The sequence below is a fragment of the Myxine glutinosa genome, chromosome 6, assembly GCF_964187855.1.
Source record: "Myxine glutinosa chromosome 6, kmMyxGlut1.1, whole genome shotgun sequence".
NCBI lineage: Eukaryota > Metazoa > Chordata > Myxini > Myxiniformes > Myxinidae > Myxine > Myxine glutinosa.
In genome coordinates, this window is record NC_136266.1 from 22,916,107 (window position 1) to 22,940,424 (window position 24,318).

General features: G+C 44.3%; 1 protein-coding gene across 8 annotated transcripts in view; it reads left to right on the top strand.

The window, feature by feature from the left end:
• The window catches only part of LOC137429645 (arf-GAP with GTPase, ANK repeat and PH domain-containing protein 1), a 644,187-nt gene that overhangs the window by 449,824 nt on the left and 170,045 nt on the right, over positions 1–24,318 (top strand). For all 8 annotated transcript variants that reach the window (XM_078779671.1, XM_078779672.1, XM_078779673.1 and 5 more), the window contains one exon: positions 752–917. In XM_078779671.1, the coding sequence (XP_078635797.1) occupies positions 752–917 (166 nt within the window). The remainder of the gene's footprint in view (positions 1–751; positions 918–24,318) is intronic.

A 24,318-nucleotide genomic window follows, 5' to 3' on the forward strand; every position in this document is an offset into this window, starting at 1 on the left:
CAGGTCCTAATGCAGATCCCGCCTATCGGTGTGGTACAAAACATGAACTTTTCAGCCTGGTGGAGGTATGCGCTCCACCGAGTGCTGTTCCAGTTGCTTATGGAATTTCTTGTGAGAACTGGAGTGTTTAAACTAATAGAGTGTCCCTGAAAGACACCTTGACTTTTTTGTGCATGTTTCGGCCACTTTTTCACATTGTTCTAATCACTTTGGCTTGAAAGAAAGGAAACATGAGCTTCTGTCGAACAGCCGATTGGTGCGCAGCCTCTAAAATGTTTGGTGTAACATGGTTTTTGAGATTGACTATCACAGCTGGGTGTTTAATATCCAATAATGAAATAATGCATGGGCAGATGGATAAAGGATGCAGACGATAACCATCGATGTAATGCACACCACAGCTGATGACTTTCAAGAGTACAGTGATGCCTTGATATCCTATCATCTTTATAATTATAGGCCTCATTTATTCTTTTGATCCATTGTAATAATTTGTAAGCCATTTGGTTGATGATGTACTTATTTATTTATTTATTTATTTATATGTTCGTTATATATGAAATTGCATGGTGGGAGCAAATAATTTCATTTTGAGTATTGGCTTGCATAATATTCTGCCAACCCCACTACCTTGGAGTGATACGAAGTAATTGAAGACAATAGGGTGACCATCGATTGGCTAAATAAACATCAGATCCCTGCATGCATTTTGTAAATAACTCAACATTTGTCTTCTTGTTTTCCTTTCCAGGACTACATGCAAAATGTACATGGCAAAGAGATAGACCTCCTTCGAACCACTGTCAAGGTACCAGGGAAGAGACCACCCCGTGCCGCCGCACCTGCACTCGGAGCCAGTCCGAAGGCAAACGGCTTGGCAAAGGAGCTTGGCGGTGCCCAGCATGCAGGAGCTCAGGGTAAGGAGAACAAGACCATACTCAGTAGCATAATGGTTAAAGCATCCGCTCTTAGTCTGAAAGGTCAGCGGTTTGAACCTTGGCTAAGTCATACCAAAGACTTTAAAAATCAAGTCGGAATGGAATAAAATGATGTGCGAAATGAGGAAAATCAATTAGCAAGGTGGAATTTTCATAGGAAATATGCACCTTGAAGCAAGTATTTGTATTGATGCAAACAGGATTTTCTGTGTTTTCGGAGAAGGAATATGGTGTATGGAGCGCATCCGGTGGCTTCAGGACCGTCTGACCAATTCATGTTAGACACCCTATCGAGTTAATATAGAGATCAGTAGTATACATAAGGTATTTTTAAGCCTCCTCTTGTAGGATAGGGGGAGGTTTATACCTAATGTAGGGTTTGTTTGTACAATTAGTGCCCCAATTTTTTATTGTACCACAGAGTTTCTTAGGCCCCTATGAGTACAAAACCACCATTTAGGTTCGTTTGCATTTTTTTGCTTTTTTCTGCCATATCTGAGCTGTATCTTGGATCTGGCTGGGACTTTCACAATGAAATTGTGCATCAATATTGGGAATAAAAGTATGCAGGCTTGACATTTTTTTGACCTTGACCTAATTTTAAGGTCATAACCCAATTATAGACATTTAAACATTTTTCACCATAACTTGACAAAGGATTGTAAAAGCGGATCAAAATTGCCATCTTATAAGGTGCATTTATGCTTAATTTACATCATACCCCTCCAAGTTAAAGGTCAAGGTCAAATGGCGGTCTGAAAAAATAACGTATATTCTGTCAATGCTCAATTTTTCCAATGCGGAATCTCAGACCATTTGGCCTTACAAGATGTTCTTGCATCACAATAGTAAACCTGCATTGAAATTGTGCTCCTGATATTTGATTTGTGTCCTTGGCCCACTTTTTATGGATTGTGACCTGATTAACAAGGAACAACATTTTCATCATAAATTGAATAATTTTTCCCCGATTTTCATGATGTTGAGTTTTATGGATAGATTGTAGGTAGGGACACATTTTCTTAATTTACACTCTATACCTAAATGTTGAAGGTCAAGGTCATATGGTGTTCCAAAAACAATATGGCCATCATTGGATCGCAGGCCAGGGGAGGCATACCCTTGGTGATCGCTTTGTAAACGCAGATATCTAGTTGGTGTTATTAATAAAACAGGATAGGCTGCTAAAGATAAAAATTGTCTGTCATGCTCACTGCTTTGTACTTCTAAAGTGTCGTGCTGTAGAAATATAGTATTCGTTCATGTAATGTGTTTGATTCTATATTTGAGATTAATTAACAAAGCACCAACAGTGAAGGTGGCTATAGTTATCTTTTTTCATACTTTTCAGGAAGAATAATTTTATAGTGCGTGGAAATTTAATGATATGCTTCATAACCTGGCCCCATCCTACCTGGCTGACCTCCTCTCCAGACACACTCCCACCCGCAACCTCCGCTCTGCTGGTACCAACCTCCTGACCCCCCCCCCCCCCCCCATCCGGACCAAATTCAGATCCTGGGGGGACAGGGCCTTCTCCATCGCTGCTCCCACCCTCTGGAACTCACTACCTCACACCATCAGAGACTCCTCCTCACTCACCACATTCAAAACATCACTCAAGACCCACCTGTTCAGCACTGCATTCAACATTCAACCCACAGCATTTAACCCCTGACTATCACTTCTCCTTCTCCCTCCTTTTGCTTTAAATATTTCCCGATTGATTCTTGTCTTTTTGCAATTGTTGTTTTCATGTTTTGTTATGCATTATGTTTTGCACTCTGTCAAAGCGCCTTTGGGCTTCATGAAAAGCGCTATACAAAATAAATGAATTATTATTATTATTATTATAAGTCAATTACATTAGACTTGACTGAGTTCTTCATATGGGTCTCCAATCCAAAATTCTAAATCTCACCTCTTGTGTATTGATGCGAGTTATTTGAAGAGAATTGATCTGATCGTGTTCAGGATTTGATTCTCGCATAACCCATACATATTATCTAAACCCTTAATAGTGCACTGAGGAGTTCTGTTTGTCCACAGGTGTGGTCATGTCGGTCTGACATGGGGATAGTTCTTGCCTTTGAGCTGTGTAGGCTGGATTCGATTGTCGATCAGCCTATAATATTGTCGTGCGAATCCCTCCGGTTAACACCAGGGACCGCGGATGGACCAAACGGATCTACTGGAGGCGACGACCAAACACGGATTTTGCTTTGACTCGCGGGAAGAGGAAGGGAAGAGGAAGAAGCGGGAAAAGCGCTTACCTGGAGCGCGCCAACTGCAGCTCCGGTCCTGTAGGGAATTAACGAACTCGAACAACCCAATATTTAATGTACAAAAATAGAGATTTATTAAACGGAACCCAATAACAAGAAACGCGACGGTAATCAAATAAACTAAATCCTATATGGGGATCCCACACACCAGACTCAACAAAAGGACACAGGAATGAATGAAAGGAAAATAAAGCGTATGGCGTGCATGAACTGTGTGAAATGTGGGGCGTCTTAACTGTCCGTCATCTTGTAGTATGTCGTCCAACGCGGCTCCGTTCGGCCCCGCTCGTGCGCCACCAGGCCTCGAACGACCCGCTCGCCCCGGCCACGTCTGTTCAGCGGCACGCCTCCCTCCAAGCTCCAAATCGATCGCACACGAGGTACCGCCCGCTCACAGCACCAAAAGCACCGAGCACCGAACACCGCTCCAAGCACCACGAAGAATGCGATCTCCAATCTCAGCGCAGAGAGCACAAGACGCCGTGCAGCGCCAAGAGACCAGCAAAGAAGAATGGGCAAAAAGGGAGAGAGGGCCAAAGGAGAGCAAATGCGAATGCACGCTATGAAAACCCAAGAGAGCTGCTGAAATTTCGTGCAGCTCAAGACAGCCAGAGAGGGATGTGCAGCGCAAGAGGGAAAATGTTGTCCGGCATGCCCTTTTATAACCTGCAGCGGTGACGTCAACCTTGGCACGTCACCCAATCAGCGCCTCATAGCCTCCCGCCGTTCACCGAACCTTCTCGCATCTCTCCGCGTCACCGCCACTGATTCTCCCCAGGTTCGCGCCTTCAGCGCTGATTGGCTGGAGGATCGCGCCTTCCGCGTCAACCAACCACACGTTCCCTGGGCATGGTTACAGCTCGTCTTTGCATGATGTTACCAGGCCAGCTGATGGTGCGGCCGGCGGCAGCCACCCGGCGGTGCCCCGATCTGGCTTCCTGCCTGTCTTCTTCCAAAGTCTTTGTCAGGGAAGGGAACTTAATTACTGTGTGCACTAAAGGGTCTATCTAAGTGTTTATATGTGTATGCATTGCCATAAGGGACAAAGGAATGATTACCAGGTCTGACACACACGGGGTGTTATCTTATTCCCTACACTATTTAACACCCGGACATCCTGGTATGTTCACAGGTATACTCTTATCCCGACAAACCGCCTAAAAACACAGAACTTATTACAAGGTAGATTCCCTATCGCGACAGTCGAATACCTACCAATACAGATCTACCTGGCTCTGGATATTTCTCTACCCAAATTCAAAACACAGCCCCCCCACCCCCCTACCTGGAACCCTAGCTCCTGCTAGTTTCACTGCAGGCACTACCATTCCAGTCTTAACACTTACTGTCTCACACTTAATTAACCTATGAAATGAAGCAGGAGGGCTGTGGAAGTGAGCCGGAGCTACTTACCTATCCTCCTTAACATGCTAATCATGCAAATATGTACAATGATCTTATTCGTTGTTCCTGCGGAGGGAGGAAACAAACAACACACAAAACTAACTTAACCACAAACTTATCCTTATTCAACAATTCCAAAACTCTATTAAACATTTGTACATACCCCAGTCTACAGACCGCGTCCCCCGGTGGATGCCACAAGACACAACCTTACCTGCGGGGCCATCCCAATGCACCCCTAAATTTCCACAGGCCCTGTCCATGTGTTATAGGTGAGTGACATGGCTCGGTGGATTTCGCCCTCATTCATTCAACACAAACCCCTTATCCACGCATACACATTCCAAAAATCATCACACAAAATCATTACAAGCACTTATTTCATCCACCCTCTGCAGGACCATGGCATAGATGTCATATACGTGTGTGCATTTCTCCCTGGCAGCGGGGAGGTACCGCACCATCAAGATGGTTGGGCCGCTTCAGGCTGTGGTGCCCGCAGTCCCAAACACAAGTCAACCGACTTACAAGTTCATTGCCCCCCCCCACCCCCCTTTACCTCTTGGCCCCGTGACAGCCCAACAGCCCTTTCCGCCGTTACCCCGCCGGTGAGGGTCTCCACACACCAGGCTCCATTGCCTCCTGCTTCAGCGCAGCTACACGGGTCACCGGGAGTCTCCATTACCCCACGGCGCCCAACCAGACCCTCCACCGACGAGCTCCAATTTCCAGATACCACTGGCTGCCAGGGTAATTGCCGCCGAGGGGGGCCGCAGGCATCGCTCCTCAGAGCTTGATCTGTACCTGCGGACACACACACCTTCCCCACCCACAAGATCCCAAAACACATTTCCTACCCCGCTGCCATTCAATTCTCACACATTCCATAGATGGTGTTACAAAAAGTTGCCATGGCCTGCCTTCATGTGAAATCCCAATTCATATTTTACCATTACACTTTTTCAAAACACAATAATCACTCAATAATCATCACTCATCCGTTTTTCCATTCTCCACGACCACATAAAAACATAACCACAACAAAACACAAATGCCACCCACAAGACTCTGTGGTACACATTCCATCCCCCTCACCGACCATGTCATCACTCTCACCTGCCCCCAACTCCAAATTACATGTCCCCAAATTTACATAGCAAGTCCTGAAGCCTGGGACAGTAAACATCAAGGCCTTATCCCTACCTTGATGTACAGGTAACTACGGTTGGTCAGGTCCAAAGTGCCATCCACCCACAAAATCCCAAAATTTCACATTGGACCAATCAAATTTTCCAAATTTCACTTTTCTCCCCACTATACTGGCAGGTATGTGGGTCCGCATCCAACGGTGATTATCACTACACAACTACATGTGGCTACGACAGCTCCGCACCTCTACTGTGCAAGGGTCATCGGGACAAGGTGAGCAGTCAAAATGCCAACACGGCCCATGAGTGTCCATAAGGGTGCGACCCACCATCCATCCTTCGGCCCCCCTGCGAGAAACACAGCTGCACCATTCCGAATTCTTCTCCCGGTTGGGGTGTTGTGGCATCCACCCGGCCCCGATAAACCTCCAGGCCAGCAGGTGGGAAACATTCCCTATTACAATTTTCGCATTCCCCATTCACCTCTTGGCACTCCCCATTTTCTTCCACACATGCAGTCTCCTCCCATTTTAATTCAATTTCTGCCACCCTTGGCTTCTCCTGGGCCCCATCGGCACCAAATCTCCTCATTTCTCCTTTTAGTTCATTCCCCTGGGACTCCATCTTTTCCAATCGCTCACTCTGAGCGTTCATTTTGTTTTCCAATCGTTCACGATCGGCCCTCATTTCATTCCTTTGGGCATCCATTTTGTTTTCCATTTTCTCACTGCTACCGTTTATTAAGTCCCTTATAAATTTCATCAAGGCCTGGCTGTCTATGGGGGCCGTCCCTGCGGCGGGGGAAGTTCCACCACTACGCTCCACCCCAGATATATCCGACTCACTTTGAATGCTATCCCCATCTTCCATTCTCCTTTCCTCCATGCCGCTCACCTCCTCCATCCGTTAAGAGGAGGTCGCTTTCCCGCGCGGCTCTTACAACAGGAATAAAATTTTACTTTCAACGACGCTCCGTCAGCGTCTTGTAAGCCCAATAGACTATGCAAATTTATCGCCTCCGACTAAAAAAATTTTGTTTCCAGATTCTCCACTCTTGACACCAATTTGTTTTAGGGTTATATCCCACTCCTGACACCAGTTGTCGTGCGAATCCCTCCGGTTAACACCAGGGACCGCGGATAGACCAAACAGATCTACTGGAGGCGATGACCAAACACGGATTTTGCTTTGACTCGCGGGAAGAGGAATGGAAGAGGAAGAAGCGGGAAAAGCGCTTACCTGGAGCGCGCCAACTGCAGCTCCGGTCCTGTAGGAAATTAACGAACTCGAACAACCCAAGATTTGATGTACAAAAATAGAGATTTATTAAACGGAGCCCGATAACAAGAAACGCGATGGTAATCAAATAAACTAAATCCTATATTGTGATCCCACACACCAGACTCAACAACAGGACACAGGAATGAATGAAAGGAAAATAAAGCGTATGGCATGTATGAAATGTGTGAAATGTGGGGCGTCTTAACTGTCCGTCGTCTTGTAGGGTGTCGTCCAACGTGGCTCCCTTCGGCCCTGCTTGTGTGCCACCAGGCCTCGAACGACCCGCTCACCCCGGCCAAGGCTGTTCAGTAGCACGCCTCGCTCCAAGCTCCAAATCCATCGCACATGAGGTCCCGCCCGCTCACAGCACCAAAAGCACCGAGCACCGAACACCGCTCCAAGCACCACGAAGAATGCGATCTCCAATCTCAGCGCAGAGAGCACAAGACGCCGTGCAGCGCCAAGAGACCAGCAAAGAAGAATGGGCAAAAAGGGAGAGAGGGCCAAAGGAGAGCAAATGCGAATGCACGCTATGAAAACCCAAGAGAGCTGCTGAAATTTCGTGCAGCTCAAGACAGCCAGAGAGGGATGTGCAGCGCAAGAGGGAAAATGTTGTCCGGCATGCCCTTTTATAACCTGCAGCGGTGACGTCAACCTTGGCACGTCACCCAATCAGCGCCTCATAGCCTCCCGCCGTTCACCGAACCTTCTCGCATCTCTCCGCGTCACCGCCACTGATTCTCCCCAGGTTCGCGCCTTCAGCGCTGATTGGCTGGAGGATCGCGCCTTCCGCGTCAACCAACCACACGTTCCCTGGGCATGGTTACAGCTCGTCTTTGCATGATGTTACCAGGCCAGCTGATGGTGCGGCCGGCGGCAGCCACCTGGCGGTGCCCCGATCTGGCTTCCTGCATGTCTTCTTCCAAAGTCTTTGTGAGGGAAAGGAATTTAATTAATGTGTGCACTGAAGGGTCTATCTAAGTGTTTATATGTGTATGCATTGCCATAAGGGACAAAGGAATAATTACCAGGTCTGACGCACAAGGGGTGTTATCGTATGCCCCACACTATTTAACACCCGAACATCCTGGTATGTTCACAGGTATACTCTTATCCTGACAAACCGCCTAAAAACACAGAACTTATTGCAGGGTAGATTCCCTATCGTGGCAGTCGAATACCTATCTATACAGATCTACCTGGCTCTAGATATTCCTCTACCCAAATTCAAAACAATATTATCAGAATGGTGTTTCATCGAGATGACCTGCTTTCAAAAGTGTGCTCCTCTTCGTGGATGTAGCGGTTGTGAAGCTGGTGACCTGTCTGTCAGCATTGATATTTGATGGATGTTAAAGATCCCACCATGTTTATTGTCAGAGTGTATGAAGTAAATTATTACCAGCTCTCTGGCCAGATTTCAGCAGAAATTCCTGCCTGAACCACTCCTGAACTGAATATAACATGATCCACTCCTGAACTGAAAATAACCTGAACCACTCCTGAACTGAAAATAACCTGGATCACTCCTGAACTGAAAATAACCTGAACCACTCAACAATAACAACAACAGGCATTTTAAGGCCATTTTCCCTGCAAGAGCGGGGGTTAGCCTTCGCCCCCCATGACAATCTTCTCCATTTTGCCCTATTTTCTTCATCTCCCCTTGTTAACCCCCCTTGCCCGCATTTCTCCTTCGACCATCTTCAGCCAAGTCTTTCTCGGTCTTCCCCGTCCTCGACTTCCTTCTACATTCACCCCTATCACTCTTCTCAACCAGTCACTTTCATCCTTCCTCAACACATGACCAAACCATCACAAACTGTTTCTATTCACAGCATCCATCACAGGCTCTATTCCCATCATGTTTCGCAATTCATCATTTGTCTTCCTCTCTCTCAACGATACTCCACACATCCACCGAACCATTCGCATTTCCACCCTTTCCAGCCTTCGTTGCTGCTCCACGTTCATTACCCATGTCTCGCTCCCATAAATCATAACACTTCTCACACATGCAGCATACACCTTTCCCTTCAGCTTCAACGACACTCCCCTCCTCTTCAGCACGCCACTCAGTTCCCGAAACTTCTTCCATGTACATCTCACTCTTGCAACCGTTGCCGAGTCTGATCCACCTTCTCCATTCAGCATGTCTCCTAGGTAACAAAATGTTTTCACACCTTCCAGCTTCACGCCGTCTCCAAGATCCAACTCAACATTTCCTCCATCTGCAGCTCCCTCTGTGCACACCTTACACTTGAATGTAGCTGCCACACTGGTTAATGGCCCTCTCAAACCACTACATTTTTTATGAACCCACTCAGCGCACATTGTACATTGAATGGAATTCACTCCGACACCCTTCCTGCACACAGCACACGGCCACTTCCCAGTTCTTTCCACCTCACCACATGCTTTACCACTTGCCATCACCTTCGTTTTTCCGATATTCACCTTCAGGCCTTTTGTCTCCATACATTCCTTCCACTTGTTCATCTTCTCCTTCAGTCCATCCATACTTTCTACAATCAACACCAGATCATCTGCATACAACAACTCCCATGGTAAACCCTCCTTTACATTCCGAGCCAGCACCTCCATCACAGCTACAAATAGTAGTGGACTTAGTACCGACCCCTGATGCACTCCCCCCTTCACCTCAAACTCACCAATGTTCCCGTCCTTCATCCTTACAGCTGTACGCGCTCTCTCGTACATTGCCATCACTACTCTCATCAACCATTCCTCCACTCCTAACTTCCTCAATGCCCATGTCACTACATCACGTGGAACCCTATTGAATGCTTTCTCCAGATCAACAAACCCAGAAAACAACTTCTTCCTCTTCTCCATGTACTTCTCCTGCAACTGCCTCACAATAAAAAGTGCGTCTGTCGTTCCTCTTCCTGGCATAAATCCAAACTGCATTTCGTCAATCTTCACTTTCTTCCTTATCCTCCTCTCCAACACCCTTTCCAATTCCTTCATTCCATGCTCCAATAACTTTATCACTCGGTACGAGCCACAGTCAAGAGGGTCACCTTTCCCCTTGTGGAGAGGGACGAGGGTACTCAGTTCCCAAGCCACTGGAATGCGGCCTACTTTCACCACCAGATTGCAGATCTCTGTCATTCTCTTCACACCCCAATTTCCCACTGCCTTCAACATATCTCCCACAACTCCCGTCGGTTCTCCCGCTTTTCTACTCTTCATTGCTTTTATCGCTTCCTCAACTTCCTTCTCGGTTATCTTCTCTGTCGGTCGTAAAACTGGGTTACTCTCTATGTTGCCATCCCATTCATTCTCTGCATTCAACAGTATTTCCATATATCTCTTCCATCTTCCTTTAATTCCATCTGGGTCCACAACGATTTGTCCCACTTCATCCTTCAAGCAACTCACCCCCATCACATCACACCTCTCTTTCGCTATCTGCTTTGCAATCCTGAATACCGCTCTCTGACCCTCTTCCGAATCCAAGCGTTCTCCGAACATTTTCCTGCATGCCTCCTGCGCCTTTGCTACCTCTTTCTTTGCAGCCTTCTTGGCTGCCTTATAACTTTCAGGCTCTGCCTTTTCTGCCCCCATACCCTTTGCCTTCTGCCACTCCTTGAACTTCTTCCTCTTCTCGTCAATTTTCTTTCCAACTTCATCATCCCACCACCATGTTTCCGAGTGCCTCGGTGGTCCTTTTGTCCAACCACCCACCTCACCAACGGCTCCCAACAGACTATCTTTCATTGACATCCAACCAATTTCAAGCTCAACCACATCATCTCCACCATACTCAGCCTCTCTTTTAATGCCTCCCTCACTGTCACCTCTTTCAACCTCCCCACCTTCATTCTCGGTTGGTACTTCACCCGCCGAGCTCTCCTCGCACCTTTCACCCTTATGCCACAGACAATCAAGTGGTGCTGTGAAACAGCCTCCTCCCCCGGGATCACCTTTGTGTCCCGGAGGTGCCCCCTATCTCGCCTACGCACCAGCAGGTAGTCAACGGTTGTCGTCGACCCACCTGACGTGTATGTAACAAGCTTATTATCCTATTTCTGGAACTGAATATTACAAATCAGCAAATCAGCTCCATCAGCAAACTCCAAAATCCTTTCACCTTCTCCATTTCTCACACCATATCCGTAACCCCCATGAACTCCCTCAAAACCGTCCATACTCCTTCCCACATGTCCATTTAGGTCTCCTCCTACCACAACAACTTCCTCATCTTTCACGTTTTACATCAGCTTCTCTATCGCACACCAGAACTTGTCCTTCTCTTCATCGCTCCGACCAACCTGCAGAGCATATCCCCAAGATGAAGTTCACCAAGAGCTTTCCAATCATCATTTTCACCATCATCAACCTTTCACTCACTCTAGTCACACTCACCACACTGTCTACAAACTCCTCAGAAAACAGGACACCAACACCATTCACGCCTTCTGGGCACCCTTACCACACAAACTTGTATTTCTGTCTCTGCCTACCCTTCACCATTCTCACACCACTTCCCTTCCATCTCGTCTCCTGCACACAACATATGTCCACTCTTCTTCTGACCAATACTTCCACCACTTCTCCTGATCTCCCTGCCATTGTCCCTACATTCCATGTCCCAAACCTCAGAAACCGATCTCCACGTCGGGCATCGGACGTTTCGTCGTCATAAATGGAGTGATTTCCACCCTTGCTTCGATCGGGTTCCCCACCTTGAGTTTTGACGAGAGGGAGTGGGGTCCCCCACGGGGTACTTCGGGCTGTACCCTGCCCATATGTAGTTGTAATTGTCATGGTTCTCTTTTTGAGGCAATGTTTTTATGGCCGGATGCCCTTTCTGACGCCAACCCTTTTAGTCGCCTCTTACGACACGCAGGGATACGGTGTACCTATTCTAAACCGGGGTACACACCGGTACACACAGGTACAACCTGAACCACTCCTGAACCAAAAATAACCTGAACCACTCCTCAACCAAAAATAACCTGAACCACTCCTGAACCAAAAATAACCTGATCCACTCCTGAACCAAAAATAACCTGAACCACTCCTGAACCAAAAATAACCTGAATCACTCCTGATCCAAAAATAACCTGAACCACTCCTGAACCACTCCTGAACCAAAAATAACCTGAACCACTCCTCAACCAAAAATAACCTGAACCACTCCTGAACCAAAAATAACCTGATCCACTCCTGAACCAAAAATAACCTGAACCACTCCTGAACCAAAAATAACCTGATCCACTCCTGAACCAAAAATAACCTGAACCACTCCTGAACCAAAAATAACCTGAACCACTCCTGAACCAAAAATAACCTGAACCACTCTTTAACCAAAAATAATCTGAACCACTCCTGAACCAAAAATAACCTGAACCACTCCTGAACCAAAGATAACTTGAACCACTCCTGAACCAAAAATATCCTGAACCACTCCTGAACAAAAAATAACCTGAACCACTCCTGAACCAAAAATAACCTGAACCACTCCTGAACCAAAAATAACCTGAACCACTCTTAAAGCAAAAATATCCTGAACCACTCCTGAACCAAAAATAACCTGAACCACTCCTGAACCAAAAATAACCGGAACCACTCCTGATCCAAAAATAACCTGAACCACTCCTGAACCACTCCTGAACCAAAAATAACCTGAACCACTCCTCAACCAAAAATAACCTGAACCACTCCTGAACCAAAAATAACCTGAACCACTCCTGAACCAAAAATAACCTGAACCACTCCTGAACCAAAAATAACCTGAACCACTCTTTAACCAAAAATAACCTGAACCACTCCTGAACCAAAAATAACCTGAACCACTCTTGAACCAAAAATAATCTGAACCACTCCTGAACCAAAAATAACCTGAACCACTCCTGAACCAAAAATAACCTGAACCACTCTTTAACCAAAAATAATCTGAACCACTCCTGAACCAAAAATAACCTGAACCACTCCTGAACCAAAGATAACTTGAACCACTCCTGAACCAAAAATATCCTGAACCACTCCTGAACCAAAAATAACCTGAACCACTCCTGAACCAAAAATAACCTGAACCACTCCTGAACCAAAAATAACCTGAACCACTCTTAAAGCAAAAATATCCTGAACCACTCCTGAACCAAAAATAACCTGAACCACTCCTGAACCAAAAATAACCGGAACCACTACTGATCCAAAAATAACCTGAACCACTCCTGAACCACTCCTGAACCAAAAATAACCTGAACCACTCCTCAACCAAAAATAACCTGAACCACTCCTGAACCAAAAATAACCTGAACCACTCCTGAACCAAAAATAACCTGAACCACTCCTGAACCAAAAATAACCTGAACCACTCTTTAACCAAAAATAACCTGAACCACTCCTGAACCAAAAATAACCTGAACCACTCTTGAACCAAAAATAATCTGAACCACTCCTGAACCAAAAATAACCGGAACCACTCCTGAACCAAAAATAACCTGAACCACTCTTTAACCAAAAATAACCTGAACCACTCCTGAACCAAAAATAACCTGATCCACTCCTGAACCAAAAATAACCTGATCCACTCCTGAACCAAAAATAACCTGATCCACTCCTGAACCAAAAATAACCTGAACCACTCCTGAACCACTCCTGAACCAAAAATAACCTGAACCACTCCTCAACCAAAAATAACCTGAACCACTCCTGAACCAAAAATAACCTGATCCACTCCTGAACCAAAAATAACCTGAACCACTCCTGAACCAAAAATAACCTGATCCACTCCTGAACCAAAAATAACCTGAACCACTCCTGAACCAAAAATAACCTGAACCACTCCTGAACCAAAAATAACCTGAACCACTCTTTAACCAAAAATAATCTGAACCACTCCTGAACCAAAAATAACCTGAACCACTCCTGAACCAAAGATAACTTGAACCACTCCTGAACCAAAAATATCCTGAACCACTCCTGAACAAAAAATAACCTGAACCACTCCTGAACCAAAAATAACCTGAACCACTCCTGAACCAAAAATAACCTGAACCACTCTTAAAGCAAAAATATCCTGAACCACTCCTGAACCAAAAATAACCTGAACCACTCCTGAACCAAAAATAACCGGAACCACTCCTGATCCAAAAATAACCTGAACCACTCCTGAACCACTCCTGAACCAAAAATAACCTGAACCACTCCTCAACCAAAAATAACCTGAACCACTCCTGAACCAAAAATAACCTGAACCACTCCTGAACCAAAAATAACCTGAACCACTCCTGAACCAAAAATAACCTGAACCACTCTTTAACCAAAAATAACCTGAACCACTCCTGAACCAAAAATAACCTGAACCACTCTTGAACCAAAAATAATCTGAACCACTCCTGAACCAAAAATAACCTGAACCACTCCTGAACCAAAAATAACCTGAACCACTCTTTAACCAAAAATAATCTGAACCACTCCTGAACCAAAAATAACCTGAACCACTCCTGAACCAAAGATAACTTGAACCACTCCTGAACCAAAAATATCCTGAACCACTCCTGAACCAAAAATAACCTGAACCACTCCTGAACCAAAAATAACCTGAACCACTCCTGAACCAAAAATAACCTGAACCACTCTTAAAGCAAAAATATCCTGAACCACTCCTGAACCAAAAATAACCTGAACCACTCCTGAACCAAAAATAACCGGAACCACTACTGATCCAAAAATAACCTGAACCACTCCTGAACCACTCCTGAACCAAAAATAACCTGAACCACTCCTCAACCAAAAATAACCTGAACCACTCCTGAACCAAAAATAACCTGAACCACTCCTGAACCAAAAATAACCTGAACCACTCCTGAACCAAAAATAACCTGAACCACTCTTTAACCAAAAATAACCTGAACCACTCCTGAACCAAAAATAACCTGAACCACTCTTGAACCAAAAATAATCTGAACCACTCCTGAACCAAAAATAACCGGAACCACTCCTGAACCAAAAATAACCTGAACCACTCTTTAACCAAAAATAACCTGATCCACTCCTGAACCAAAAATAACCTGATCCACTCCTGAACCAAAAATAACCTGATCCACTCCTGAACCAAAAATAACCTAGATGACTCCTGAATCTAAAATTTGTAATTTTAATAATAAATTTGTAATTGTAAATATTGTAATCAGCTCTGTCTGTCTGTCCATCACGCAATCTCCTCCTAAATGGTTATGCAGAAATTCATCAAACTTGGTGATCATGATGACCACATGGCAAGGAGTTGTGAGTTGAGGATAGTATTATTTTGACCCCGCCCTCTGGGACAAAGTCAAAGGGTGAAATACCAAAAAATGCAATTACAGGCACATTTTTTAGTATTTTTTAAATAAAACTTTGTATATGCAATCAACATCGGGGTCGCATTAAATATTTAATGATTTTTTGAATTTGACCCATGGTTCATATGTTGATGTTGATGCTTTGAGGTCACAGGGGTCAAAACAGAAAATGCTTTTAACTCAAAATTAGATAGTGGGTCATTCCTTGTGGAAATGTTTTCCATCTTCCAACTTTGCTTTAGGTGAGAAGCGTAGGGATTTGCGATGGCGTGCCATCGACTTTGTTCCAGTTTTTTTCTTGTTGGTGATGTCTGTGCAGGTGGTTTATTTTGTAGTTGTCCATCTTATTGGAATATTTTGATGTTGCAAAACTTCACCAATAACAATTCAACAATATTTATTTGTTTTACATTAATTTGTGGTTTTATTTTGTTGGTCATTTCACTGCTTCTTTCTAAAATATGTTCCCTAGCTGTTGTGACTTTGAAAATCACTTAATGATGTATACTGGGACTCTAGTTATATCATAGAATAAATATTTCATTTCCCATGGGAAATATTCACACAAAACCAAAACATGATGCTTTCCACTGGTGGCATTCTGCTTAGAACGTCCGTCCCGAGTCCGGCAGGTCGGCAGTTCGGTTCCAACCCCGACAGAGTTATACTAAAGATTTTAAAAATGTATGTGTTTCTTCCTTGCTTGGTGCTCAGCATTTGGAGGATAGAGTGCAGATAAATCCCACGTGTTGGCATCCCATGGGGAGGGGGAAAATTATCCTTTATTGCTCTGCTTAATGTGGAGAGAAAAGCAATGTCACAGAGATAAATATAACTGGTAACCAGCATGCCCCGGGAAGGTACGTCACTCTCCACATGTTCAGCTGCTGTTTGTCTGAAATCAAATCTGGAGTTGTCTGTATGTGTGATATGTATTGTAATTTGTGCTGCCACTCCTCCATGAGCCTTAGATACTGTTTTTGCATTTGGGTTTTCGACTAATATGTCAATATATGAACATTATGAATTATGAACCTTTTGCTACCGAGACTAAGGAAACATTTCATTTGACCTTTAAGAGTTAAATGTTGGAGGTTTTTTTTAAAGTTATCGCTGTTGTCGGATTGGTTCCAAAATGTATGTTTGTTCAACAAACAAATTGTTCAGTTTTCTTATTACTTCATTTTGCATTTACGATTTGTAATATCATGGACATAAACTCCTCATTCTGGTAAATGAAGATTTAATCGGAAGCTGTACCGAGCATTAAAATGCAAATGACATGGAGAATGACCTGATGCAATCTACTTAAATCTGAAACTCAAGACACATGGATATGGAGTTGTGCTGAAAAAAAACCTCCATTCGATAGTCTTAAGTGCTAAGTTAACCTTTTTGAGGACCATAAACATCTTGAAAGTAATTATCAGATACAAGTCCAATTTTATTATTAGTTTGGCTATAATAATCACGAATATGAATTGAAATTTAAGAGCATGCACAAAGAAAAAAAAAGGGAAAAAAATCTCATCAAGAAAAAGAAAATCAAGAAAAAGAAAATCAAAAAGAAAAATTTTCTCATCAAGAAAACACAAAAATGATGGAAACGACAAAAGCTCTTACCCAGTATTAGCTACAATGTTTTCCAATGTACAAACAAAAAGTAATCTAAAATTGCAGAGATAATAGCGCAGATACAACACTTTAAAGTTTCGGGACATGTGTGTCCCTTGGTCCTGAAAGGGTTAATGAAATCTGTTGATAGGCCTTTGAAGCTGCAATGATCATGTACCACCACTTACTTAGCACCTGTGTGTCATTGGTATGCTGAATAAAGTCTTGTCCTGTAAACAACATGCCAGTGGGTGCTGATGGACATGTATGAGCAAAAGGAATCATGATTAGCATATCGAGGTCATACTTCATCCGTCATTACGTTAGCATGTCATGATCCATAACGTGAAAATTGGCAAGGCGAAGTAATATACGTCGCTCAATAATATTTAACTTATATTCGTGGAATATATATATATATAATATATATATATATATTAATTATTTCACATTTTTGTTCACGTGACATGAGCTCTCACAATATTAATTGCACCCAAGTGCACCGAATATTGTGTTTATAGCTGGGAGTTAGATTTTTAAGTGTTTGTCCAACATGTGTTTCTTCTAGCAGGGATCACATGATGATCAGAGTGTTTCTGCCATTGAAATACGAGAACTGACTTTGAGGGATGTGTTTTGTGGATACAACTGCACATAAACATTTCTTGGCAATCTTTTTTTTAAATGTCTCTTCCACTGGGACTCGGGTTTTGTTTGTCCTTGATACATAAAGCAAGACAAACAGTATTTCCTGTATTATAGTATGCAGTTCAAAACATTTTGTCCTTTAACTGTTTTACTTCCCATTTGTGGTTATTTCAAATGTGTTATGACAAAAGAGGAATGCAGGGGTGGTGGGGGATTGGGAAGGGGGTTCTGTGGTGGGGGAGAAAGAAACAGAGATTTATCGATATAGATATAGATGAAGAATTCCTTCAGCAGACTGATAGTCTGATTCAATCACCATCTGGATCGTAAGTTGGGAACCATCCATCATTGGGGTTTCAACCTTTTAAACCCAGAATCACCCTAAACAGTGAGTCCACAACTACCGTTGTGTCGAGGAACACCTTCCTTTGTGGCGAGGGGAGCGTTGCATCGATGAACGCACCTTCCTTTTGGAAGGACAATATCAACTGAGTTGTTCTGTCTGCCTGCATTTGCTTGTTGACGTCATAGATTATTGTGTGCCATTAACCCAGCCAAATTCTAAATTCCTGCCTTGTTTCAAAGTTACATTTGAGCAGCCTGCGATGGAGTGGTGACCTATTCGTGGTTAAATTCTTAGATATGGAGACATTCATGAATTGCTGCACTCCCTCATGCCCCGCAGGGGAATATGGGAATACCGCCAATGTAAGTAATAAACCATTCAGGTCCTTGAGGGCACAGAGCCTGATCTTGTAGTATTGGTCCATTGTAAAAGCCCAAAGGCCTAGTCTTGCTTGAATAATTCCACTGTACCAGACACATTAAACTGTGGAATGATATTACTGTGAGTTTAATCCCCTTTCCAAAAAGACATTGTGCCGCACTCCATTCCGCCATCGCCACACATCCTTCGGAAGACGGTGAACATTTGGATCGGATTGCCTGGTAATCAAAACCAAGAGTGGATATATAATTTGGTGACCAGAAAAAGCATCTAGTTTTTATTTATAATATAATTTGGTGCTATGTGCAGTTACAGATCAGAGAGTGAGGGATTCCTTTTGGACAGATCACACGAACAAAGGAGACTTTCAGATGAACAAGCATACCTGGCCTGGCCCTAGAGTGTGGTCGGATGAATGTTTCATGTCATCCATTTATCTCCACGCAAAGTGTGCACATATTATGGTGATATTTATATATCCTTATTCAATAGAAGCTGAAATGTAGACCCCTCCGCCCCCCAACTCCCATCTCAACATTATCCCACTTTTCTCCCTCCTTTGACCCCTGTGCATCTGCCTCAATTTTTCTTTCCCTTAATGACCCACCGTGCTTCAATTGGAAGTGCCATGTCAATGAAACAATTACTCGCTAATCATTAGCAACACTTCAAGCCAAGCCTGGTATTTTAATTGGTGCTTATTTGAGCTCAGCAAATCACACCCTTATGAACTCTTGTACATGGTTAAGTCGAGCAATAAATATAGTTATTTCTTCTTTTTTTATTATATTTATTTATTTTTCCAAAACTTTTATCAATAGATGTTCATGCTTTCAGGGAGATTTTAATTATTCTCATAAATTGTAGAATTGTTTGATGTAATATAAATATTCCCAGTTCCAAGATTTTTTAATTTTATCGTGAGGTCAACATTTTTGTGCTCGTGCTCTAATCTGATGTAAAGTCTCTCGTCCAATGGTCATGACATGGGAAGTGGTCAAACCACCATTCAGAATTCCCAATCATATATTATTTTCAGAAATCAGATTTTCAAAGGAGAACTCTGAGCAAAGTTTGCAGGATCTCAACTTTATATCAGACTACTGCCAGAACTGTTCGAACAAATTAGTTTTATGATCCAATTAACCAATTGTGGAAGAATGCAGGATTCCAACCGCTCCGTCTGGGTTCGAGGTAATTGTTGTCAGATCAGTAAGCTATACCAGACCTGATTTGAGTAGTTTGTAATACTTTTCAGTGGACTTCTTAACATTCAACTACTCCTATGTTCATACAACAACATGCATTTTAAAGGCCATTTTCCCTACGAGAGCGGGGGTTAGCCTTGCGGTCCCCATGACAATCTTCTCCATTTTGCCATATTTTCTGCATCTCTCCTTGTTAACCCCCTTGCCCGCATTTCTTCTTCCACCATCTTTAGCCAAGTCTTTCTCGGTCTTCCCCATCCTCTACTTCCTTCTACATTCATTTCCATCACTCTTCTCAACCAGTCACTTTCATCCTTCCTCAACACACGACCAAACCATCTCAACCTGTTCCTCTTCACAGCATCAATCACAGGCTCTATTCCCATCATCTTTCGCAATTCATCATTTGTCTTCCTCTCTCTCAACGATACTCCGCACATCCGTCGAACCATTCGCATTTCCACCCTTTCCAACCTTCGTTGCTGCTCTACGTTCATTACCCATGTCTCGCTCCCATAAATCATAACACTTCTCACACATGCAGCATACACCTTTCCCTTCAGCTTCAACGACACTCCCCTCCTCATCAGCACGCCACTCAGTTCCAGAAACTTCTTCCATGCACATCTCACTCCAGCAACCGTTGCCAAGTCTGATCCACCTTCTCCATTCAGCATGTCTCCGAGGTAGCAAAATGTTTTCACACCTTCCAGCTTCACGCCGTCTCCAAGATCCAACTCAACATTTCCTCCATCTGCAGCTCCCTCTGTGCACACCTTACATTTGAATGTAGCTGCCACACTGGTTAATGACCCTCTCAGACCACTACATTTTTGATGAACCCACTCAGCGCACATTGTACATTGAAAGGAGTTCACTCCGACACCCTTCCTACACACAGTACATGGCCACTTCCCAGTTCTTTCCACCTCACCACATGCTTTACCACTTGCCATCATCTTCGTCTTTCCTATATTCACCTTCAGACCTTTTGTCTCCATACATTCCTTCCACTTGTTCATCTTTTCCTTCAGTCCATCCATACTTTCCGCAATCAACACCAGAACATCTGCATACAACAACTCCCACGGTAAACCCTCCTTTACGTTCTGAGCCAGCACCTCCATCGCAGCTACAAATAGTAGTGGACTTAGTACCGACCCCTGATTTCCATAACCTATAGGAAGCCCACTTCCCTGAAATCTTTTATAACTTTCACCAGCTGCACAGATTTTCAATTTTCCAATTCAACTGGATTTAAATACCCTGCATTTAATAGCCGCATGATGGATCATAAACATTCCTTCCTAATGAACACAACAAAGATGTGTTCTGGACGTTGTACGATCGTTGTGACGATCGTTAAACTCACAGTTTTTACTTAAAGAAAATATATAACTTAGAGTGACGTCGTATTTACCGTCATTGTTGGCTATTTTGCAGTGCCAATTCGTCTTGGCGGGCATAGATTTTTCATTCAGGAATAACGTGTTTGCATTTAAAATATCTCTCTTCTCCGCACTGCCAAACCGGTCAGCAAATCTACTTATCCTGCTCGCAAACAAGATTGCAGCATCGTCCGTCCAATTCCCTTCTGCCATCATCCCCATTCATGAATCTCTCTCCTCTCTCCCCTATCCATTCTCCCTCCCCTCCCCGTGCCCAACCCTCCTCCCCTTCCTCTCCTCCTTTCTTTAAAATCGTTTTTAATGCAGGCATCAAGACTCAGAGAGGGAAATGAATGAATGAATGAATGAATGATCGTTTTAAGGCCATTTTCCCCGCTAGAGCAGGGGTTAGCCTTGCGGGCCCCATGACAATCATGGTTCCCTGTTTGAGGCAATGTTTTTATGGCCGGATGCCCTTCCTGACGCCAACCCTTGGTCGCCTCTTACGATGCGCAGGGATACGGTGTACCTATTCTAAATCGGGGTACACACCGGGATCATTGATCCCAGCAAGCTGGTACTCAATTTGCCGACCTCGGAAGGATGACAGGCTGAGTCAACCGCCCTGGCGTTAATTCAGTGATCGACCGGGATTCGAACCCAGGATCCTAGGATCCCAAGCCGGCACCCTAACCGCTAAGCCAACACCAGGGAAATGATGGAGGTAAATGGATAAACAACCAAAATGTGACAAAGGCAAAATGGCGGGATGACAACAAAGAGATGTACCGCAAACAGGAAGAGGAATTGTACAGGGTGTGGTCCCTCCTTCCCATCCCCTTCCCCCCCAAAAACACTCAAAAAATATCCACAATACATTCATTTTTAATCTGAATTAAATAATACTTAAGGAATATGTGGAACATTTTATGCGACACAGATGTACCAAATATCAGAACCGTAACTTGCAGGACTTTATTTTGGCACTCGGTCGACCACATGCTCCAAATGTCCACCTATGTGCTGAACACAGACTTGAACACGACGGGCAAAGTTGTTGATTACGTGCTGGCATTCGGTGGGATGGGCATAACGTTCTCTGTGATTGCTTGTTTAAACTCGAAGATGCTTCTCGGGATATCCTTGTGCATATTGTCTTTCAGATATTTCCAAAGATAAAATAAATCTGGGGCATTGAGATCAGGGTGATGTGGAGACCACTCGACGCTGAAGCGTCGGCCAATCACGCTCACCGAATTGACTTGTCACCCACTCACGGTACTCCCTTGCAGTGTGAGGGGTTGCCCCATCCTGCTGTAACCATTGTTCTTCTCTTTGAAACATTCTCTTGTGACCAAGAGCATCCCAGAACTCATTCAGTAGTTTAATGAGGTGCCCAGAGTTGATGGTCATGGCATTACCATCCTCATCTTCCAACCAGAACAGTACAATGATGCTACGCTTGCGCAATGCCCACCAGGCAATGCACTTGACTGAATGTCAGGGTTTCTGGTGAACCTCATCGGACGGTACCGTATCCCAGTAGACATTGTTCCTTGAGTTGACTTGGCCATTAAGCATGAAGTGAACCTCATCCAAGAACCAAATGTCATTGAGAAAACCAGACCTCTCCTCACTTTTCTCCACAAACCACCGAGCCATTTCCAGATGCTCGTTTTTGTCTGGGTCGGTGAGTTTATCTCAGACTTGTATTCTGCATGGATAAGGTTTCATGCCATCATGGAGAATCCCCCTGAGACATGACACTGTCAGTCGTCCAGGTTCTTGACCGGCGGCGAAGCGACTTTTTTGACTTTTTCCGACTGACTGTTGCATCTTCTCAATGACCTCAGGAGTTCTCATCGAATGTGGTCCAGGATGAGTTGGTCTGTCTGTTGATTTTGAGTTTACATTGTGTACAATTCCTTGCTCTCGAAATTTCTTCATCTATTTGAATATTCTCACTTTGGATGGGGCATCTTTGCAATTAAATCTTCTTTTGAACTTTCTTTGAGATTGGATGAAGGAATGCATTTCGATTGAGGATTCTACATAAAAAGACTTTTCTTCATTTGTCCAGGACATCAGCTGTCATTATCTGAAATAATAGAGAAAATAACATGAAAAAGAAATTAATGGTGAATATAACGGGGGGGTTTGGTTTTTTTTTCATACCCGGTAGAAGGATGAGAACTCGGTACATGTAGTTGTTGTTGTTGTTGTTGTTGTGTAGCCCCAGATCAGTGTTTCCCTAACTTTATCCCCCCACGAACCCCCTGTGGATGTCAGAGGTGTCCACGAACCCCCAACTTTTCGAGACACGATCTGAGTTATTATTATACTATAATACGCATAACAGTGCTTCATAAAAGATCAAGTTCATAGTGTAATATTGTAATGAAAAAAAAACAAGAGATGAACAAATATTTACTCGGAAACTTCAAGATCAGATCACGAATTGTATCACGCATCGATCACCCATCACACACGATGAGACGGATGCTCCTGTTTTTCCTCCACGAGGCGTTTGATCCTCGGAGCTGTCTTGGAGAGGGCCACCCTCATGTCGGGGCCGACGTCAAGGCGTGCCCGCAGCTTTGTTTTCATGACGACCAACGCGGAGAACCCGGCTTCGCAGAGGTAGGTCGTGACGAAAGGCAGTGTCATTCGGAGCGCTTTCGCCGCTGGATTGGGGAAGGCCTCGTAGTTGCTTGCCCAAAACTCCGAGGGACTGGCGACGGTGGAGAACTGCATCTTCAGGCAGCCAGAGGCCTTCAGCTCGATCATATCATCCTTGAGCTCGTTGTCGTCGTCGATGTCGTCAATTAGAATCGTGAAAGGATCCTGTATCCACGGATCGACCGACAGATTCGGAAAGTATCCATCAAAACTGTCAGACAGAGACTTCAGATGACCCTTGATGTCGACGACAAGCGTGGAGCAGAAATCATTCTGAGCGTCGTCATCCGCGAGGATTTGAGCGAGCTCCGGGAAGTTGATGAATGACCGCTTCTCCACGCGGTTGCTCCAAAGCCGCAGCTTTTCTCGAAGCGAGTTGATCCGTTCCGCTGCTTCGACGATCGTGAGGCTGCTCCCTTGAAGTGATATGTTGAGAGCGTTAAGGTGCCCGAAAATGTCGCTGATGTACACAAGCCTCGCGACGAAGACAGGGTCGCCGAAGTAGTCCGCCAAGTCGTTGCCTTTCTCACGCAGGAAAATTTCAATCTCCTGACGCAGCTGGAGGACGCGGTTCAGGATTTGGCCCCGGGATAGCCAACGCACCTCGGTGTAGTACAGAAGATGAGTGTATGCAGCACCGATATCTTCACAGAAGACCTGGAAGAGGCGGTGGTTGA